The sequence below is a fragment of the Myotis yumanensis genome, unplaced genomic scaffold, assembly GCF_028538775.1.
Source record: "Myotis yumanensis isolate MYYU_CA2020_CCGP unplaced genomic scaffold, mMyoYum1.0.hap1 SCAF_5, whole genome shotgun sequence".
NCBI classification, from domain to species: Eukaryota; Metazoa; Chordata; class Mammalia; order Chiroptera; family Vespertilionidae; genus Myotis; species Myotis yumanensis.
In genome coordinates, this window is record NW_027223756.1 from 73,329,391 (window position 1) to 73,352,098 (window position 22,708).

A 22,708-nucleotide genomic window follows, 5' to 3' on the forward strand; every position below is an offset into this window, starting at 1 on the left:
CCATGTTACACCCAGAATAACCTTGTAATGCACGTGGGATTATATGACCTGCTTTCATTCCACCACTCTCCCCATCAACCTCACAATAAAATCCAAATCTCCTAACACGTTGTAGAGGCTTTGAGATCTGGTTCCAGAGACCATGAAAACGTGCCCAAAGACCCGAAGTTCGTTAATGCGGAAGCAGATGATAGAATACAGGACTCCTCAGGAGGCTCAGAGTCAAGGGTGAAAGGGGAGTGTACAGACAAAAGTTTGCCTGCAATGGAGTCCACCTAGTCTCCCCTGCAGACTCAGCCAGTCTACCTTGCTCCCCTACTTCCTCTCTAACCCCCAGCTTACTGTGATGTCACGCAGGACCATGTATTTGTGATGGTCACCAACCTAAGCAGTTGTAGCTGGCATTTTATCACCTTGGGCTGGAGGCACAGGTTGGGCAATTCTGGAATAGAACGAAAAGAAGATGCTCCAGTTTCTCATTCCACTGATGCTGGAGTTCACTGAATACCCCCATAAAATTCCAGGTCTGTGCCAGGAAAACCTAGTGCAGAGGATGGGGAGAGGCCTTCAACCTCTTACCTGGCTCCTGCAGAGCTGAGGGAGAGGCCCACGGGGGTGCTGAGTGAGAGCAGATGCCTCTGGAAGTGAGGATATTACAATCAAAGCAAATGCATTAGGCTCAGTGAATAGTCATTTAAGATGATCCTCTAGGGCAGTGGTCGGCAAACTCATTAGTCAACAGAGCCAAATATCAACAGTACAAAGATTGAAATTTCTTTTGAGAGCCAAATTTTTTTAAACTTAAACTATATAGGTAGGTACACTGTTATTAACTTAATTAGGGTACTCCTAAGGCTTAGGAAGAGCCACACTCAAGGGGCCAAAGAGACGCATGTGGCTCGAGAGCCACAGTTTGCCGACCACTGCTCTAGGGCAGTGGTTCTCAACCTTGGCTGCACATTAGAATCACCTGGGAATCTTTTTAAAATCCTGATTTCTGGGCCTCATCCTCCCGAAATTCTGTTTCTTTGTTATGGGGTGGGGACACAACATTAGTAACAAAGAAACAGAATTTCGGGAGGATGAGGCCCAGAAATCAGGATTTTAAAAAGATTCCCAGGCGATTCTAATGTGCAGCCAAGGTTGAGAACCACTGCCTTAGGGTCTGGACCCAAAGTTTTGGAAGTACAAGGGACTTAGAGCAACAATTCAGCAACTGCCTTTGCTTCTCCAGTCCCCTCTTTGTAAAGACATTAAAGATCCAGTTCTGGGCCCAACACCCTGGGAGAAGCAGTGGAGCTGTGGTGGCAGAGGGACTTATTTAACTTAGGCCACCGGTGTCACATTATGTCCTCTCGTTCAATGGGAAAAGTTATAGGGCTGCTGCAGGAGCAAATGAGTTAATGCAGCATTTCCCCAGGTATGTTCCCTAGAGCTTCTCTCCCGCTGGAAGCTGTGCAGAGAGGAGCTCTATGGTCACCTTTTCTGTAAAGTCACAGTGGAGATCTACATATTAAGGGTTCTGAGAAATCTCACCATAAGGAGAATGGTTTAATTTTATTTAATCCACTATTTCTGAAATGTTTCTGTGCACAAGACCACCCTTACCCCCACTCCCAGCCGTATTTGTAACATTTTCTACTTGCTCTGTTGAAAATTACCTGTCCCTATAGTTTTCCCATTTTTCCTATTTGAGCGGGTTTTGTAAATAGATTTGCAGAATCTTTTAAAAAAATTTTAATGCCATTAACCCTCTTTTTCTAATATGTGCTGAAAAATCTTTTCTCCAACTCTATTTTAGAAATACAGAAATTTAAAATTTATGTACAATCCAGCAATATTTTTACTTCTGGTTCTTGGCTTTTATTTGATGAATTAGAAAGGCCTTTTTATCCCAATATTATAAACACAATCATACCTGTAGCATTGTGTGAGCTCTAAGATCAGGAACAAGACATGGATGCCCACTCACTCTTCTCTTATTCAATACTAGAAGCCCAGTGCATGAAATTCATGCATGGGGGGGGGGGGGGGTTATAGGAAGGGTTTTTCAGCCTGGCCTACACCCTCTTGCAATCCGGGACCACTGGCTCCTAACCACTCGCCTGCCTGCCTGCCTGATTGCCCCTAACCCCTCTGCCTGTCTGCTTCATTGGTCCTAACTGCTCACCTGCCTGCCTGATCTCCCCTAACTGCCTCTGCCTTAGCCCCCACTGCTGTGGCTTTATCCAGAATGACATCCGGAAGTTCGTTCGGCTGTCCAATCTAATTAGCATATTAAACTTTTATTATTATAGATGATACTGGAAACCCAAGCCAAGAGCAATTAGCAAGACAAAGAAAAACACATCCAAATCAGGAAGGAAGAAGTAAAACTGTTGCTATTTGCAGATAATATAATTTTGTATATAGAAAATCCCAAAGACACAACAAAAAAATTGTTTGAACTAATCAATGATTTCAGTAAAATTTGCAGGATACAAAATTAACACACAGAAACCAGTTGCAATTCTATACATTAAGGATAAGACATCTGAAAAAATAAAGACAATAATCCCATTCACAATAGCATCAAAAGGAATAAAACACTTAGGAATAAGACTAACCAAGGAAGTGGAAGTTCTGGACAATGAAAACTACAAGACTTTGCTAAAAGAAATTGAAGAGACATAAACAAATGGAAAGGCATCAGATGTCTGATTTCAAACTATCCTACAAAGCTACAGTAATGAACACAGTGAGATACTGGCACAAAAATAGACATCCTGACCAGTGGAACAGAATAAGGATCCTAGAATTAAACTCCCTGTTGTGTGGTCAACTAATATTTGGCAAGGGATCCAAGATCACCCGATAGAGAAAATATAGTCTCTTCAACAAATTGTGTTGGGAGAATGGATAAACACATGTAGAACAATGAAATTGGACCCCTATCTTACAGCACTTACAAAATTAACTCAAAATGGATCAAAGATTTAAACATAGACCTGATACCATAAAACTCTCAGAAGAAAACATAGAAAAGTAGCTCTTTGTCATTGGTCATGGCAGTGAATTTTTTCGATACAACAATAAAAGAACGAAAGCAAAAATCAACAAATGAGACTACATTAAACTTAAAAGCATTTGCACAATGAAAGAAACAATTAACAAAATAAAAGGGCAACCTACAGAATGGGAGAACATTTTTGCAAACTGTATATCAGATCAGGGATTAATCCCCCAAATATATAAAGAACTCCTACAACTAAAAATAAAAAAAAATCCAGCCCTGGATGGTTTTGCTTGGTTGGAGCATTGGCCCGAAGACTGAAGGGTCATGGCTTTGATTCCAGTCAAGGGCACCTGCCTTGGTTGCAGGCTGGATCCCTGACCAGGTCATGGGGGGATTGGGGTGTGGGAGGCAGCCAATTGATGTCTCTTTGTCTCTTCCCTTCCCTTTCACTCTCTAAAAATCAATAGAAGAAAAAATATTCTTGGGTGAGGATTAATTATATATATATATATATATATATATATATATATATATATATGCTCTAATATGCAAATTATCCGTTACAGTGTCACAGTCATTACCGCGGGTGAGCAGGGCTGCACGTGGTGAGGGGCAGGGCTGTGCACAGTGAGGGGCGTGCACAACCAGTCACTAGGAGATAGGTCCTCTCCTGCCTCCCGCGGAATCGGTGTGGGTCCCTCCAGGCTCCCGTGGAAGCAGCATGGCTCCTGGTGGAGCACTGCAGTTCCTGCCTGCTCCCGCAGAAGGGGCGGGCAGCCTACTGTGCATGATATCGAGAAATGGGCCACTAGTAAATCAATCAATCAATCAATCAATAAATATCCAAACAATTTGGTTGTTTGAAAAATGGGCAGAATAATTAAATAGGCATTTTTCAAAAAAAAGACATGCAAGTGACCAACAGGGACATGAAAAGGTGCTTGACACCACTGATTATTAGGGAAATCAAATCCATAAAGAGGAATCACAGAATGGATATCATCAAGATAAGAGATAACAAGTGCTAGTGAGGGTGTGGAGAAAAGGGAACCCTTTTACACTATTAATGGGAATGTAAATTGGCAGAGCCACTATGAAAAACACTATGGAGGTCCCTTAAATAATTAAAAAATAGGACTACCATATGATCCAACAATCCTACTTCTGGGTAGATAGCCAAAGCAAGTGAAAACAGGATCTTGAAGAGATATTTGTATTTTCACATTCATTGCAATATTGATCACAATAGCCCAGATATGGAAGTAACCTAAGTGTCTATCAATGGTTGAGTGAATAAAGAAGATGTGGAGATATATATATATATATATATATATATATATATATATATATATAAATTTGTCCACGAGAAAGAAGGGAAATCCTGCCATTTGCAACATGAATGGACCTCAAGGACATTATATTAAGTGAATTAAATCAGACAAAGAAAGACGAATATTGTGTGATCTCACGTATAGAATCTACAAAAACCACATGAAAACAGTGGTTGTCAGGGGTGGGGTGGTGGATGGGGAGATAGTGGTCAAAGAGTACAAACTTCCAGTTATAGGTGAGTAAGTCTCAGAGATCTAATGTTCAGCCTGGTGACTAAAGTCACACTGTATTTGATACTCGAAGTTGCTAAGAGATTAGAACTTAAATGTTCTCAGTACAAAAAAAAAATGGTAATAACAGACTTGATGGAGGTGTCAACTAATGTTATTGTGGTAATCATTTTGCAATACATAAGTGTATCAAATCAACACGTTATTCATGTTAAACTCACACACACACTGCTGTGCATCAATTTACCTCAGTAAAGCTAGAAAACAAAAGCACCCTCAGTATAGGGGCTAGAGATACTGCAGAAGGAAGGGCCTTTTCTTCCTGGCTCTGTCCGTCAGGCTTCTGTTTGCTTCTCCTTGCTGCTAAAGCTGGATTGCTGGGGGCAGGAGCGACATCCAGTGGTGCTAGGCTCCAGCTATGGGTCCCCTTATGAACCTGAGCCCTGCCCTCTGGTCGGTGACATCCTGCTTTATAAATGGCCAAAAGATAGCCTATGGTTGCTTATTTCTTCACAGCAGGTTGATACCCAGTAGTTTCACTTATTCTTTTTCTAATTTCATAAGATGAAAGCTGAGTTCACTGGTTTGAGACGTTTGCTATTTTCTAATATAGAGGTTTAGTACTGCAAATTCCTCCCAATAATATGTTAGAATCATTTTCCTAAATCTTCTATGTTGTGTTTTCATTTTGTTCAATTTAAATTGCATTCTATTTTCCCTTTTGCTTTCTTCTTTGACCTGTGGATTATGTAGAAGTATGGTATTCGGATTCTAAATTTTCGGAGACTTTCCAGATATCATTATGTTGTTATCTAATTGGATTACACTGTGGTCATAGCACATAACTTGAATCATTGCAAATTTATTGAGACTTCTTTTATGGCCCAGAATATAGTCTCTCCTGTTAAATGCTCTGGGACACTTGGCAGAGGGATGTATTCTGTTGTCACTGGATGGAGTTTGAAAACGTATATTAGATCAAGTTGGTTGACCATGTTGTTATGTATAGTGTATATTCTATATAATAACTGATTTTCTGTCTACTAAGGAGAAGTAAAAACACTCTGAACCTCTTCCCAAATTGGGGAGCCAACGGTCTCATAAATTACAATATCCATCTCTGGGTGATAATCATTGTTTTTTCGGTTTAATCACAATCCCACCTTCATATGTGTCAGTTTGGGCCCTCCTGGTAGCAGATATCAAGATAGAATTCAATGTATGTGAAAGAGATTTATTGGGGGCGGGGGGAATGCCTGAGCTGGATAAAGGGTGGGGGAGTAGGAGGAGGCAGGGCAGCTTTAGACTCCAGTGCAGGTTTGAGAACGTCTCCATCAAGTTCATAGGAGTTCCTGAAAAAGATTGCCAGGTTGGGCAGTAATGAACAGACTAACAACCCCTGCCATTCTCAGGCATTGGCTGGGTTTAGCTTAAGGACAGGGTGGAGGATGGAAGGGCAGTGTTTCTGCTGCCCATCGCCCTGCTGCTGCCCTGGGCACACGGCTCTCTGGCACGTAGGTCTCTTGTGGTGTTCTTGTGTCTGTGCCTCACAGCACAGGGAAGCTGTGTTCAAAAGGTCAAGTCCTAGGATGCTGATTTTCTAGTTCTGGGTGGGAGCTGGGGAACTGAACGTTCATTAAGCCTCTCAGGTGAATGTGATGGGAGGTGCCTGGACCAGACTTTCAGATCACTGCTCCCACACTACCCCAAACTGTAAAGTTATATGTGGATGAACTGTGTGTGTGTGTGTGTACGTGCGTGTTTAACACCTGTGTTAAGCATCAGAGTTTTCCAGAGTGGATGGTGAATGTAAGCAAACCCCCTGAGAGCAGGAACCAGCTGTTAAGCTGGAGATGCCACCTGGCCATGTCCTGCAGCTTTAAGGCCAAGGATGAGCTTAGGAAGGATTTCCTTGCTGCTTTCTCCTTGAATAGCTTATGTGTGGAGCCTAACTGGTCTAATGCAAAACCATAACATGATAGAAGTATAGTGAAGGCTGTGTATTAACAACTATGGTGGCTTCATCTCCCTGGATCCTCAGAATTTATGGAGCTTGTGGTATGTTCAATGTGTTGGCTGACAAATATCAAACCTCTACCACATGCTGGGAGCTGTTTTAGGAGCTGGGTTTATACCAGAGAATGGCATATTCATTCTCTACCCTTAAGCAATGTTACTATCTAGTGAGGGGAAGGAAGTATTAAATGTATAGATGATCCATAAACAAATTGATCTCATCTCCTGTTAAGTGGTCTGAGGCAGACAAAATTGGCTAATGAGATGGAAGGTCTGCAGGTGGTTGTTGAGACTGCTGTAGTAGGTGGTCACAGAAAGCCTTCCTAAGATGACCAGACACGTGTTGAGAACCACCTGATATGAAGGATATGTATTTCCAAGCAGAAATGACAGCAAGTGCAAAGTCCCCTGAATGATGCTCGTTATGTTTCAGAGGCAGACAGATCAGTGCAGCTAGGGCAGAGGGAGTGGGAAGGGGGAACAGGAGAAAGGTGGGCCTAGAGAGGTCAGGAGGGTCCGGATCACCCTGAGTCCATAGAGGCTCAGTAAGGACTTTGGCTGTTATTCTGGATTCAATGAGAAGCCATAAGAGAGTGTAAATGGGAGAGGGAGAAGTCAGAGGTCTTGAGAAAGGTGCTCTGTCTGGTACAGAGGACAGACCTTGCAGGGACAAGAGTGGAAGATGGGAGGTGAGGTAGTGGCGTGGGGCTGTATAGTGGTGATGGATGATATGGTGATGGATGATGATACATGAGGGTGGTGGTGTGGAGATGGTTTGAATATATACACCTTTCACATTATACTTTCTTGTGAAAAGTGTTTAATGTCACTGCCTTTCTCCCCGAGAGTAAACATGTTTAACACTTGGAAGGATGTTTGCCTTGTGGTTATGAGAACAGATTCTGGAGTCAGACTGCCCAATTTCAAATTTTAGCTCAGTCATATGCTAGCTGCTGGGTCTTAGCCAGATATCCCAATCTTAAACTTGCCTCTGTTGCCTCACCTTTCAAACGGGCAATAGTAATTTCAGTTACCTCACGGGGTTTACAGGTATTTTAAGTGTTTTAGAGAGAACAGAATGGTGCCTGGCAACTACCAAGTGTTCAACAGTTTAGATTTTATGATGTTTATTTTTCTCAGGACTCAAATGACATTTGAAAGACGTCGAAAGAAGTCAAAGTAATCCTATTACATAGGAAATGCCAAATTTTTATTCCTCTCAAGGTGCCATTGGGATGATCTCTAGAATTAAAATTGGGAGAAAATTGGTACCACCAACCACAGTAAGAAACACAGAAGAGGAATCAGTGAGGAAGGTGGGGAGTGTGCTGATCAGTTTCCCTCAGCTGTAAGATTTCTGGTGTCTTTTGGTCCATGTGAGAGGTCCTTAAAAATATATGTCCAAAATATGCCAAGACAACATACCAAGGCCCTATTTTCATAGGACAATGAGGCCCAATTTCAAATAAATGAGTGCCCACTTGGACTCCCCCTTCTAGGGACAACAGCAAGATTCAGGTCCAACTCTCATGGTTGTGTCTCCTCCCCAAAGGCCCACAGTGGGAGACCCCAAGAAGCTAAGCTATGGAGGAGGCAGCAACCATTTCTCCCCATAAGCACATCCTCTCAACTGTGGTGCCATTGACAGGCCTAGGGGCACATTTTTATCTGATGGGTCTCCCACCTGGGGTTACCCTGGCTAAGTCATCACCATCTGTACACCAGGGGGGATGGAGGGGCTAGGAGAAGCGGTATTATCCTTAAGTCTCTTACAATCCAACCAACCTTGACTATTGGGCCCTGAATCTCTTTCTTCTTTCTGCTTTTAGAGACATGTGGTGAAACAGTATATCTTGATCTCGAGAAATCAAAATTTTTGAAAATCAAGGGCAGGAAGCCTGCTAAAATTCCAGAGTTCCCATGGAAGGTGAATATTTTTGACCAAGGGAGATATCTCTGTGGAGGATCAATTCTCAATGAGTGGTGGATTCTATCTGCATCCCATTGCTTTATAAACAAAAAAAAGTAAGTATTGCAAACAGAGTTCTTTTTAAACAAGTGTGGTAGAATATTTGCCCCTACCTGCTTAGTATTCTCCTAGAGCCTCCATTCAGGGTTGTTAGCCATAGAACAGAGTACCAGGAGGTTAAATATATGCCCATGTGGCTGAACATCACCCTTTGCAGGTGGGAGAGATGCTGCTCTCCTGCTAGGACCTTTTACAACTTGCTGTGTAGGACCAAAATGGCTGGATGAATGTTCTTTGGACTTCTCAGGATCTTGCCATGTAAACCTGGTCTAATCCTATGGAAAGTACTTCCCTAAGCATTTGCTCCCACCTCGGGAGAGAGTAGGTTAGCAGTGAGCACAGAGTTGGAGAACCCTACAAGGAAGAGATTGGAACACTGGGGCAGGGCGCCAGGCCTGGCTGCGTAGCAGCAGCTCCTAAGGTGCTGTCTTAGCCTACATCCTCCGATCAGTATTGGTGAGAAACTTCCCAGGTGTTTGTTGGAGAGCTAGGGCAGCCCTTGTTGCAAATCCAGGGACAATTCCCTCTATTACTTGTGCATAGCATGGCTTTCCAGACATTTGTTGATGAAATTTACAAGTAAATTTGCCCAAGCAAGAGGTCATCAGCCCAAGAGTTGTTGGCAACAGGGTGGACCTGGAACTCATGTCTGTCTCCTCCTGCCCAGTCGGGGCTCTTCACCTGGCTCTATGCCAAGGGTGTGGCCCCAGATGCACCATCTCCCCAGCTCTCAGGATCAGAGCCTCAGACTGTTGGAATTTTTTTCTCATAAGATTCACCTTTTGCTCTTTCACCACTCACCCTTTTTTCCTTTTTTTTTTTTTTTTTCAAATTTAAGGTCTACCTTAGAGGTCATATACGATGATGGAAAATCTAGCACCAACAACTTGACGACAAAGAAAGTAGACAAGCTAATTACTCACCGCTTCTTTGACAGTTTGCTCTTGCGTAATGACATCGCTTTACTCCTGCTCAAAAACCCATTTAACTTCAGTGTCATGGGATTGCCCATCTGCCTCACCGAGGTCAATGAGATACAGGAATGGAGAAAGTGCCACTTTACCAGTGAGTTACTGTAGCCCAACCCACTGGGGGGTAGCATCCTGTTTGATGTATGTAAGGAGAAACGAAAGCTGCAGACCCTGCTGGCCCTGGGAAGACTTCCTGGTGGATTTGGGGCCTTTAAGTTCTCATTTAAGGTTCTATGATGAACCTTCTCCTCAGTTCACATGGGAGCTGTCCTTCCTGGGCCTCCATGGCCTCCTGGAGCAAGTTTTATGTCTAGCTTGTAGGACATGAACCTTGAATAGGGCCTCAAGATGACCCAGGCAGAGCTTTTCAGAGTCAGAGGGGTGACTTGGAGAAATGTAGAGGGACCTATTGATGGGCAAAGGGGTGGCAAAATGGACTGGGAACCAGGAAATCTATACCCATGTCGTCCAGCACAGTTCTATTCCAACTGATGGTGTTGGTTCTGTGCCCTTGGGATAAGGGGCTCTGTTACTAAAATATTGAAAACCACAAGCTGAGGAGAAGGGCATAAACTGAATGTGAACTTGTCTTTATAGAGTCAACCTGCAAACTACTCCCACCACTTTTCCCAGCCACACAAGATGGTGACCTTCATCCTTCATCTTGGTACATGTGTCTTGCCCCATAATCAATAGAGCAGAAAAAAATGAATTCCAGTCAGTGCTCCTCTTCCCAGTGGTACCATAATGGCTGCATGGGATTCTCACATAGTCCCCAAGCTCAAAGCTATGTTAGAATTCCTGGTTGGGAATTGCCCTTAGAAGTTTATCATGAGCTTCAAAAAGGGCCACCTTCTTAATGTAGAACTCCTCATGCTTCATCCAGCACATATTCATTGATCCTCTTCTATGATTCAGGAAGTGTTCTAGATTCTAGGGATTCAGCAATACTGTACAAAGACAAAACTATCCTCATCCCTGGGGAGTGAGCATTTTAGGTATTGGGCTCAGCTCCTTAAGCCCATCTTTATGTATTGTGGGCCCCCGGACAGAAATTGTCACTGTGGGTTCTCTTTACATCCTTGTGGCTTTAAAAGAAACATGTTTTAGGACCCTCGATGGAGTCTGCAGCTTCTGCACGCAGGTTGAAGCCCAGTAGAGTCCAGTTCTGGGGACCTGTGGATTCAGAGAGGGTGGGCTTGAGAGTTTGCTGGCCATCCCTCCCACTCCACCTCACTCGGTCCACATGTGGGTTGTTCTCTGGACCATAGGGAAGTTCCCTTGTCATTGAGGTGAAAAGATACAATGTGGGTGGGTGCTTGACCTCCATTCATAGGGACCACTTTGAGCTCAGAGTCCTCTCCCCATCTGCTTCTTCTTTGGGTCAGTTTCTCATGGAGGTGTGCGTGAAAAGCTGCAGAAAGTCAACGTGGAGCTGGTTGAATGGAGTAGGTGCTCCGAAAATATGCCTATGGTCACCCGGGACATGCTGTGTACTAGGAGCGCTGAAGATTGGAAGGATGCCTGCCAGGTAATGGAGCTGGGGAGGGTCACAGGAAATGCTGTGAATATCATGTTTTCCATCACCATTTTTTACACCTGTTCGGTGCTCAATAGCACACAAACCGCTTTCACAAGTACATGAAAGGGTTGAGCACTGGCCCTACGAAGCAGGCCTATTTCAGATGGGGAGACTAAGAATCAGGGAAGCCAACAGTCCCGAGGAGGACACACAGCGAGGTAAATTAAAGACCCAGAATCCTAAGGAAGGCACGCTGACTCCTGGGGTTAGAGCCATCTTTGGGATTCCAGTAGAAATGGGGCTCCAATGCCAGCTGCCCAGCCTGCTAGTGCGCAGATTTGGATGCTCATGAATAAAAAGGTGGTGGGAGCTGCCCCTGAGTACTGGTTCTCCATGTATCTGGGCCCAGCTTAGTGCTGCACATGTGTCATTTCCTTCCATTCACACAGCAGTCCGTGCAGTTATTATCACCAGCATAAAAACCACGCTGAGGAAGATTTTCACATTCTCTCAGCTAAAGCTTGTCCCTGGGATTGGAACCAAGGTCTGTTTGGCTCCAGAAATTTAGGTTCTTTTTTTTAAAAAAAAATCTATTTTTATTGATTTCAGAGAGGAAGGGATAGGGAGAGAGAGACAGAAACATCAATGATGCGAGGGAATCATTGATTGGGTACCTCCTGCATGCCCACACTGGGGACCAAGCCTGCAACCTGAGCCTGTGCCCTTGACTGGAATCAAACCCAGGGCCCTTCAGTCCACAGGCCAAAGCTCTATTTGTTGAGCCAAACCAGGTAGGAACAGAAATTTAGATTCTGGACTGTGTTCTGCTGAAGATCTTTCATTGAGATCCTCCCTTCTCCAGAAAAGTGATTGCAATTCATTTTAAAGAAAGGTCATGGGATTTTCCCGTGACTTCAACAGATCTGGTAAAGGAGAGTTTGGTTCCAAGTAAGATGATGGGCACAGCATCTTCTTCATGAGAACCTTCTGGTGAAAAGAAATCAAAGCATGTCCTGTTTTTGTTTGTTAACAGTTTTGCATTAGAATTTTTGCATATTATTAAATGTTCAACTTTTTTGTGTCACTTAATATTTTCAAAGATAACTCATATGAACCGCCTGGTCCTATTTCTGTAAAATAATAATGACGTATGTACAGTTGCATGTATAACGATGTGGAAAGTTGACTCAGGCGTTTCCTCTGCGTGGCTAGAATCACAAATGTTACTTATTGCACTTATTTATTTGAATAGGTTGTAAAGAAAATTCAAGCAGTGAAGATAGCGCACAGTTTACCTCTTATATTCCCCAGAGAAACCATTGCTATAGAGTCCCATAGTCTACCCAAAACATTCTTCTTACACACAATCATGTGTCTATGTATAAATTTAATTATTTATATAATTATGGGTATTCTTCATGTTGTTTTTCCATATCTGAGTTTTCTCACCTCTTTTGATTGAAGAAACCTTATTCTTCAATAGAATTTAAGAAATGGTCCAAAAGGTTTAGGGCATGAAAAGTGGTGTAGGCATCAATTTTCACATCAATGATGTCTGTTTTGTTGATCTGTGCTTATTTGGCAATCTTTTTCAAGATGTTCTGTTCTTTATCTATTGTTGACTATTACAGATGTCCCCCATTCCCACTATTTGAACCACCTCCACCCATCCCCCCTCCCTCTGACCATCACCAAACTGTTATCTGTTTCCGTGGGATACACATATATGTTCTTTGGCTAATCTCTTCACCTTCTTTCATTCAGTGCCCCCCAAATCCTCCTCTCCTCTGACCTCTGTCAGTCTGTTCCATGCCTCTGGTTCTATTTTGTTTATCAGTTTATTTTTTTTTCATTATATTCCACATATAAGTGAGATTGTGTGGTATTTGTCTTTCTCTTACTTATTTTACTAAGCACAATAATCTCCAGGTCCATCCATGCTGTCACAAAAGGTAAGAGTTTCTCCTTTTTATAGCTTCGTAGTATTCCATTGTGTAAATGTACAACAGCTCTTTTATCCACTTATCTTCTGATGCACACTTGGGCTGTTTCCAGATCTTAGCTATTGTAAATAATGCTTTTATGAACATAGCGGTGCATATAGTATTTCAGACTGGTGTTTTGGGAGTCTTAGCATATATTCCCAGAAGTGGGATCACTGGGTCCAAAGGCAGTTCCAGTTTTAATTTTTTGAGCAAACTCCATACTGTTTTTCTCAGTGGCTGTACCAGTCTGCATTCCCACCAGCAATGCATGGGGTTCCCTTTTCTCCACATCCTCACCAGCACTTGTTTGCTGATTTATTGGTAATGGTCATTCTGCCAGATGTGAGATGATATTTTTTAAAGTGTAAATTGTTTAAAGTTTCATGTTTTAAACTATAACACTTAAGTGCATGGTTGGAATTACATATCTATATCTATATCTATATCTATATCTATATCTATATATCTGTTATAGTCAACCAATAATCTATTATGGGGCTCTTTTTGCTGTGGTGAACAATCCAGAAAGAGCGATATGGGTTGGTTGAAAGTGGCTTTGAAGTAAAAAGGCAGGGGGACTATTGGAAGAATTCCAGAAAAAAAAAAAAGCAAAAGTGCTTATAGGCAACATGAATTAGCAACTCACTTCTCTGTACATCAAAAAGAATGCACAGGACTGGCTGAGGATTGTGATGAATATTCCCTTTTTGACCATACTGTCACTCATCATCATTGTTTTTGACCAAATTGCTTGTCACTCTTTCTGACAGTCACAGATCTGGGAACATAGCCATGTAGTTGGAGAGTCTAATCAAAATTTAAAATATCTGCTCATCAAAAGATGCTCTAAGTGCTTCTTGCCTTGTACCAGGTGCCTACACAATAGGCTATAGAGCAGTAGTTCTCAACCTTCCTAATACCGCGACCCTTTAATACAGTTCTTCACGTTGTGGTGACCCCCAAATAAAATTATTTTCATTGCTACTTCATAACTGTAATTTTGCTACTGTTATGAATCGTGATGTAAATATCTGATATACAGGATGTATTTTCATTGTTACAAATTGAACATAATTAAAGCATAGTGATTAATCACAAAAACAATATGTAATTATATATGTGTTTTCTGATGGTCTTAGGCGACCCCTGTGAAAGGGTCGTTCCACAGGTTGAGAACCACTGCTATAGAGTAACTTGTTACTGTCCCTTCTATTCCCAAACAACTCCTAGGGTGACAGCGGGGGGGCTCTGGTTTGCCAGAAAAATAACAAAAGCCCATGGTACCAGCTGGGCATTGTCAGCTGGACTGTGAACTGTGGCGAGAAGAATGTGATTGGAGTGTACACGAAGGTGGCTAATTACCTGTTATGGATATTCGAGGAGACCACAACAGCAGGAAACTCCTTCATGCCTGATCCAGACTCTGGGTACAATTTGCTTCTATCACCATCGCCCATCTCATTACTCTATTTTGTGATGCTTCGATTAACCCTGTGACTAAACACTGTATTACCTCAAAACCAAGTGTCCTTCTCAGTTTGTGGAGTAAGGTTGAGGGCGCAGTGAAGGCTGTGAGGAGAGATTCGCATATGATTAGTTGTACCTGAAGTAATCATATACATAGAGGGGTGCTTAAAAAACCCAGGACCCACAACCACGCCTATTGTTCCCCTGGATCTTGGGGTAAGTTACCAATTTTAGCCTGAGTCCTCTCCACAGGCTTGGGTGGAGCATCCCTCCATGGGATCTCTGGAATAGAAAGCCTGTTCTTCCCTCTCTTACAAACAGGTATCCTTCCACAACTTATTTCATCTTCCAAAGGTGTTGGCAGCTCTCAGTTTTCTTTTGCTCCTGAAGTAAGAAACATTCCAACTCCTCTCCCATCATTTGTAGCTCATCCCTGAGACCTACAGACTTGGTTTCCAGAAAGATCCTTGTTCTTTGCCCTCCTTCGCTTCCATATCTACCATCTGGTTCAGAGTCTCCATAAATGCTGCTTTTGGCTCTTATAGATCATGGGCCATGGTGCTAAGATTCAGGACCAGGAAATCATTGAAGCAGAAAGGTCCTAGAGATACAATGGGAAAGCAACACATTGTGAATGGGTTATGGTAACCAAGGCACCTATGCTTGCAAGCGTCAGAAACGGAACCTGAAGCAAACAAGGAAATGAGTAATATACTGGGGTAGGTAGTACAGAATCAACGGAAGAGCAGCACAGACTTGGGAGGCTGTTCTAGCAAACAACTCTAAGTGGGACTTAATCTGGGGTGCATTTGGGCCATCAGGAAGAGTGGGTAGACTCTCTGGCCTTCATGCAATCAGCCATGAGCATAATTCTTCCAACCAGGCTAGACATGCTAAGTGGCATTCTTCTCTTCCGAGGCAACTCAGAACAGTTTTGAAGAGAGAGGGGAAAGCGGTAGAGTATTCAAAAAGATGTGTGTATTCCTTTGAATTTGCCTTTAGTGGAATTCATTGAACTGTGAACAAAGATGTAAAATGAAAAGGAAAATCCGACCTTTGTGCATATGCAATTTGAGAGGGGAGAAAAGAGGATGCCATTTGTCTTTCTCTGTCTGACTTATTTCACTTAGTATAATACCCTTTATGTCCATCCATGTTGTCACAAATGCAAGATTTCATTTTTTTCATGGCCAAATAATATTGCGTTGTATAAATGTACCACATCTCCTTTATCTACTCATCTAATGGGCACTTGGGTTGCTTTCATATCTTGGCTATTGTAAATTACATTGCAATAAACGTAGATATATTTTTGAATTAGTGGTTTTTACTCATTGAAATTATACCCAGAAGTGGAATTGCTGGGACATAAGGTAGTTCTATTTTTAACTTTTTGAGAAACTTCCATACTGTTTTCCGTGGTGGTTGCATCAATTTGCAATCCCACCACTAGGTGGGTACTAGAATTATCAAGGAGAATCACTTCATAAATTATGTAATATCTAACAAATATTGTACACCTGAAACTAATATGAAATAATATTAAATGTCAACTGTAATTGAAAAATTAAAAAAGAGAAGAGGAGGAAAAGACAGTTTATTTACATTGGCCTTCATCAGCTGTATCAGAACAGGACAGCTTGGCTGCCTCTGAATCTGGAGAGAGGGTGATTGGAGCAGCATTTAAGTGGGCAAGAATGGGAAGAATCAGTATACAGTTATGTTTTGCCAAACCTGCAAAGTTACCACAGGAATTTTGGCATATTGGTAGGCAAGGAAATATGTCCAGGAGCAGATGGGTTAGGATCCCAGAGAAGGTAGGTTTTAAAATTTCCTCTTTCCCAGCCAGTGTGATTCAGTGGTTGATCATCGACCTATTAACCAGGAGTTCATGGTTCAATTCCCGATTAGGGCACATGCCCAGGTTTCAGGCTCGTTCTCCAGTGTGGGGTGTGCAGGAGGCAGCTGATCAATGATTCTCTTTCATCATTGATGTTTCTCTCTCTCTCCCTCTTCCTTCCTCTCTGAAATCTATAAAAATATATTTTTAAAAATTTTCTCTTTTTGTGAAGACGCAGTGATGCAGCCCAGCCTTCCAGTTGAGAAGCAGAGGCTGGAAGAGACTGAGGCCCAGGTCTAGTGCCCTCACCTCAGGACAACAGGCTGACAGAGAAGAGGAAACAGGCAGGCCCCTCAGCCAGGCTCCTATGAAAAGAAGTCTGTGCAAAAAAGGGGCTGCTTTTTGTCAAACTATGATGTTTATCAATCCTGAAAGGAAGAAATTCGAGATCAGATTAGGGTTTTTCCCCTTCAAATTAAGGTATAATTTAAACAGAGAGAAATGCCTCGATCTTGAGTATATTATTTGATGAATTTTTAAAAAATGCTTATAGCCATGTAGACCCACACTCCTATCAAGATATCGAACACTTCCATCACCATGGAAAGACACTTTGAGTCCTTCCCCTACCAACTCCATCCAACCCACCAGAGTCAGACACCATTCTTGCTTTTTTCACAGGGTATTAGTTTTGCCTGTTATAGAACTTTCCATTAGTGGAGTAACAGTATGTACTTTCTCATGTCTGCTTCCCTTAGTTTAACATAATAGTTTTGAGGTTCATCTATGTTGTTGCATGTGTGTGTAGCTCTCTCCTTACTACTGCAGAGTGGTATTCCACATGCATCTTGATGAACGCCTGAACTGTTTCCAGTTTGGAGCTATTATTTAAAAAGGAAAATGACTATGAAGGGTCTTGTGACAAGTGTTTTTGAGTAGATGTTTCTATTTCTCTTGGGTAAATACCTAGAAGTAAAATTTGGGGATCATATGGAAGAAACTGACCATTAAATAGGGACACCCACATTGGAATGTTACTTGAACAAAATATAAAATGTGTTGTATTAAGCCTTTAAAATTTTGTGTTACAGCAAGTCGTGTTACCATATTTACCAAACTCAGTATACCTGACAACCTATCTAGCAGCTGTCATCTGAGAAGAGGGGCAGTGTTAGATGCTGAGGTTGTAATGGGCATCAGTGATTAATACAAAGGTAATCCTGAAAAACTAAAGTCATCCTGGAAAGTCAAAGGCCAGAGGTGTTGACTATTAGAAGTATGATAGACACAGCAATTGTGGTAAGTAACAGGACCAGGAAAATCATTGTAATAGTGTGGACAGCAGGGATCTTGGGCAGTGGTCACTAGTAATGGGGTCCCTAGCAAGGAAATAAAGCCCACTAAGGTCTTAATTGACATGTTTAAACCAAAAACAGATTACATGTGATGAGTAGAGGCCTCCTTGAGCACAAGTCTTGAACAAACACTTAAAAAAACAACACCCCAAGATCTTTAAGTAGCCGATAAACATATATAAAATGTTTTATACATATTAATTGTCTAGGAAATACAAGTGAAAGCCACAATGAAATAACTCTATTACTTTCCAGAAGGACTAACATTAAAAATATTGGTAATGCTGAGTGCTGACAGAATGTGACAACACAGGAACCCTCATAGGCTGCTGTTGAGAGGACAAATTAGTACAACCCCTTGGAAACAACTCTGGCTGTTCCTAAAGATGACGCTGGCATGAAGCTGCCTCTTCTGCCACAGGAAAGAAGGACTCTTCCATCCCCCTCTCCCCAGAAGATGCTGTATCTCTGCCTCCAGCCAAGTTTGAAACATCAGACTGTTCTTCTAAAAGGGTCCTTTTGCCCACTTCAAAGCTAAATTAGGAAGCATGACATGTTTTGGGCTGCCATAGATTTTCCACCTGAACACTGGCCTTGGCTCTGTCTTCTCCAGTGGGACCAAAACCATCTGTGAAGGGAGATTCCAATATGCAGGCTAAGATCCCCTTGACCCATTTTTGAAAATCTCAGTTGCTGTGGTTGGATAGTCACAAAGAAAATTTAAAGGTAGGCCCTCCTGCACAGTGTCAAGGATATAATCCTGCTTAATGACAGAGATAGAAGGAGGCAAACCCTATCCTCTGTACTTGCTGTCCATGTTTGTGCTTAACCAGGCCATGGGCACAACTGCAGTCAAGGTTAGTGCTAGTGCAGGGACTGCCAACCTTGAGCGAATCATCACTGTTGTCTGACCCCAACACACACATTGAGAAGGACAACTAGTCTTGAGACAACAGATAATGTAATCACTGGTGTAACAGAAGCAACACAAAATACCAGCATGATAGATGCAGATGGTGCTGGTACATGAGAGCAATTACAAAACATTGCGAAGAGAAATTAAAGACCTAAAGAAATGGAAACATATCATAGATTAGGAAACTCAAAATTATCTCAACAACAATTCTCCCTAAATTCATCTATAAATCCCTAAGCTGATCCTAAAATATATATGGAAATGCAAAGGACCTAGAATAGCAAAAATAATTTGAAATAGAAATATAAAGTTGGGGGACTGGCAGTACCCAATTTCAAAACTTACTATAAAACTACAGTGATCAAAAGAGGGTAGCATTGGCACAAGAATAGAAATATGGATCAATGGAACAGAATTGAGAGTTCTGAAATTTAGGGTCAATTTTTTATAAAGATGCTAAGATAATTCAACCAAGAAAAAGTTAACCTTTTTAACAAATGGCCTTCGGACAATTGAATAGCCATAAGTAAAAAACAAAATAGCCCTTTCTGGTATGGCTCAGTGGTTAGATCCAACAGGCCCACACACTGTAGGATCATGGGTTTGATTCAAGCACATGTGCCTGGGTTGCAGGTCCAATCCCTGGCCCCAGTCAAAGGAGGCAACCCATGGATATGTCTCTCCCTCATCTTTTTATCTTCTCTCTCTTCTCTCTCTCTCTCTCTCTCTCCCTCTCTCTCTCACTCTCTTTCTCCCTCTCTTTCTCCTTCACCTCTGTCCCTCCTTCCCTTCCATTCTCTCCAAAAATCAATGGAAAAGGATTAACAAAACAAAACAAAAATATTAACATAGACCCTCGACTCACACTATGCACAAAAATGAACTCAAAATGATCCATAGACCTAAATTTTAGAGCTAAACCTACAAAATATCCTAAAGAAACATAGAAAAAAAGTCTTCATGACCTTCAGTTAGGCAAAAGTTTTTAGATACAATACCAAAAGTATAATCCATTCAAATTGATAAACTGAATCAGGGCAAAAGAGGAGGAGTGCCATTTAAATCGTTTCCAAAAGCAGGGCTCCCATGCTGCCTTACCAGGGGAGGAAAATAAGATTTTATCAGATCAAAGAGCTGCCTTACAAGATCTCCAAAAAGAGAGATTCTGCATAAAAATGTCAACATCACAGCATCTAATCAGGACGAGAATGATCTATGGCATAAGGAGACGGGTCCCCCAGGTCACCTGGAAGTTCCATCAGGGCCAAGCTTTTATTCCTGCTTTGTCTTCCACAAAAAAGAAAGACTTGGTAAAGCTCAGAAGGAGCCACTCCAAGGGCCAGCCCTCTACATATCCCAAGTACAAGAGCAGAAGGAGCTCTCACCTCAGGTGGAGCGGATGGTCCTGTGTAAGAAGCAGCATTTCCAATGTAGTGAGTGGGAGAAGAGCTACCGCATGAAGTGCAGCTGATTGTGCACCAGGTCATTCACACGGGGCAGCGGCCCTTCTGGTGCCCCGAATGTGAGAGGACCTTCTGGTGTAAAGCCACTTTGAAGAAGCATCAGTGTTTGCACAAAGGTCAGAGACCATTTTCCTGCCAGGAGTGTGGCAAGGGTCTCACCCAGCAGTCCAAGCTCACTGAGCACGTCAGGGTGCACACTGGGGAGAAGGCTTTCCAGTGTCCACAGTGTGACCGAAGCTTCCGCCTGCAGAGAAGTTTGAAGGCCCGCCTTCGCCTGCACAGTGGGGAGAAGGCCTTCCATTGTCCGGAGTGCGGCCGGAGCTTTTCCCGGAAGGAAGGCAGCTGTGAAGGCCCACCAGGTATTTACACAGTGGGGAGAAGCTGATTTCCTGAGATCAGTGTGATAGGAAATTCCCCCACGGGGCTAGACTCACTGAGCATGTCAGAGTTCATACTGGAGAGAGCCCTTTGAGTGTCCTCAGTGTAAGAAAGCGTCCCACCTAAAGAGAAGCCTAAAAGCCCATCTGTCAGCACAGCGGGGAGAAGCTCTTCCCGTGTCCAGAGTGTGGGAGGACCTTCTCCTGGAAGAACGCCATGAAGGCCCATCAGCGTCTCCACAGCGAGGAGAAGCCATTCTCCTGTGCACAGTGTGGCAAGAGGTTTACCTGGCCCTCCAAGCTCACTCGCCTTAGCCGAGTCCACAGCAAGCAAAAGGAATTCTCTTGTGCCGAGTGCAAAAAGACCTTTCCTCGGCAGTCAAGGCCCACGGAGCACCTCAGGGTCCACACCAAGGAAAAGCCATTCTTCCGTGCTGAGTGCAGCCAGAGCTTCCGCAGATGCTCACACCTCACTGAGCACAGGTGGCTTCTCAGTGAGGAGGATCCTTTCCAGTGTCCCGAATGTGGCAAGAGCTTTTCCTAGAAGGCCTCCATGAAGTTCCACCAGCGGATGCACAGGGGCAAGAAGGCCTTCCCCTGTAGCGAGTGCAGTAAGGCCTTTACTCAGCAGTCTCAGCTCACTGAGCACGCGAGAATCCACCTGGGGGAAGCCCTTCCAGCGTCCCGAGTGCAATAAGAGTTTCCGTCTCAAAGGACATTTGAAAAGTCACCTGCTCCAACACAGTGGCCAAACCCCATTCTCTTGTGTTAAGTGTAGCAAGAGTTTCACTCGGCTGCAGTACAGGCTGACAGACCACATTCGAGTTCACTGTGGTCCAGCGTGTGACAAGAGCTACTGCGTTCTGGGGAGTTTGAAGGTCCATTTATAAATGCAAAGAGGACAGAAGCCCTTCAGGTGTCCCGAATGCGGCAAAGGCTTCCTCCAGAAGAGAAGTTTGAAGACCCATCTGCACCATCACAGAGGGGAGAGGCCTTTTGCTTGTGATGAGTGTGGAAGGAGCTTCACATACCTGGGGGCACTCAACACCCATATTGCTCCATTGCGTGCCAGGGAAAAGGCCATCAGTCTCTAGGTCAAGCCACACAATGAGCTCTGTTGGCTCGCTCTGGCTGAGTCAGGATAAAGAATTCACAGAACACTGGCTTCAGACACATGGGCCAGATGCATAGGAGACCGGGTGTGACGCCTCCTTGACAATGGTTCCAAGTAATTTAGGCATAAGATAGTCAGGCATCTCCCCTCTGTAATCCTCACAGGCAAAGCCTGCCAATCATGGAAGGAACATTTTATTCTGTTCTGTTATTTTATCCACTGTTGTGTCATCCAAAAGCATGATAATGCCTTCATTCAATTCTGAACCCACAGTCTCGGTGAAGAAATGTTACAGATGGAATTGTTTTCCCCCAAATGCCTCAGTGTGCTTTCCATTACTGGGCTGCCTTATTTAATTAAGGTTTTCCATCTTCTCACATAGTGAGTTTCATTTTCTCTCAAATGGTGAGAGGACATCTGTGTCTAGTGGGAATTTCTCTATATTGCTCAAAATAAATGTCATTTACCATCTCATTTGTTTAAAAAAATCAAAACTCTTTTGCTTCAAAAGTCACCACCAATAAAATGACAAGTCAAGCCAAAGACTGATATAAAATTTTGTAAATCCTGTATCGAATAAAAGACTGGTATGCAGAATATACAAAGCACTCTTCAACTCAATAATAAGAAGGCAAACAACCCAACTTGAAGAAAAAAATGGACAAATTAATTAAGTAGACATTAGAGAAGATAAATGAATGGCTAATAAGCATATGAAAATATACTCAACATCATTTGTTATTAGAGAAGTGTAAATTAAATTCACAATGAGATATCACTATACACCTACAAGAAGACATATAATTAAAAAAGACAACAACAAATATTGGCAAGGATGTGTAAGTACTGAAACCCTCCTACTTTGCTGGTGGTAATACAAGATAACAATTTGGTATTTCTTAAAATGTTAAAAATGTATCACTCAACACAGCAATTCTACTCCTAAGAATCTATCCAACATGTATGTGAGTGTTCTTAGCACCACCATTCAGTAGAGCCCCAATAAAAGATAACCAGGATTTTGATTAACTGGTGGTACATGGATAAACAAATGTGGTATATCCATACACTGGAATACTATATAGCAACAATGGGA

At 42.6% G+C, this 22,708-nt stretch overlaps 2 protein-coding genes across 2 annotated transcripts; both read left to right on the plus strand.

The window, feature by feature from the left end:
• The first annotated feature begins 463 nt into the window (after positions 1-463).
• Positions 464-14,577, plus strand: LOC139011795 (serine protease 52-like). The gene is made up of 5 exons (XM_070417269.1): positions 464-524; positions 8,403-8,598; positions 9,441-9,667; positions 10,962-11,104; positions 14,311-14,577. Exons 1-5 carry the CDS (start codon positions 464-466, stop codon positions 14,575-14,577), a joined length of 894 nt encoding a protein of 297 aa, XP_070273370.1.
• A 525-nt stretch (positions 14,578-15,102) lies between these two features.
• ZNF425 (zinc finger protein 425) lies at positions 15,103-21,592 on the plus strand. Its single transcript, XM_070416955.1, is given in 11 exon segments — positions 15,103-15,191; positions 19,695-19,816; positions 19,819-19,954; positions 19,956-20,050; positions 20,053-20,121; positions 20,124-20,449; positions 20,451-20,480; positions 20,482-20,581; positions 20,584-20,647; positions 20,649-21,164; positions 21,166-21,592. Coding segments are annotated over 11 exon segments (1,974 nt in total).
• Positions 21,593-22,708: the final 1,116 nt, after the last annotated feature.

Coding starts and splice junctions, on each gene's coding strand:
- LOC139011795 (XM_070417269.1), top strand. CDS start 464: ATGCTCCAGTTTCTCATTCCACTGATGCTGGAGTTCACTGAATACCCC. Junction 525..8,402: donor ATACCCCCATAAAATTCCAG/GTCTGTGCCAGG, acceptor TTCTGCTTTTAG/AGACATGTGGTGAAACAGTA. Junction 8,599..9,440: donor TGCTTTATAAACAAAAAAAA/GTAAGTATTGCA, acceptor TTCAAATTTAAG/GTCTACCTTAGAGGTCATAT.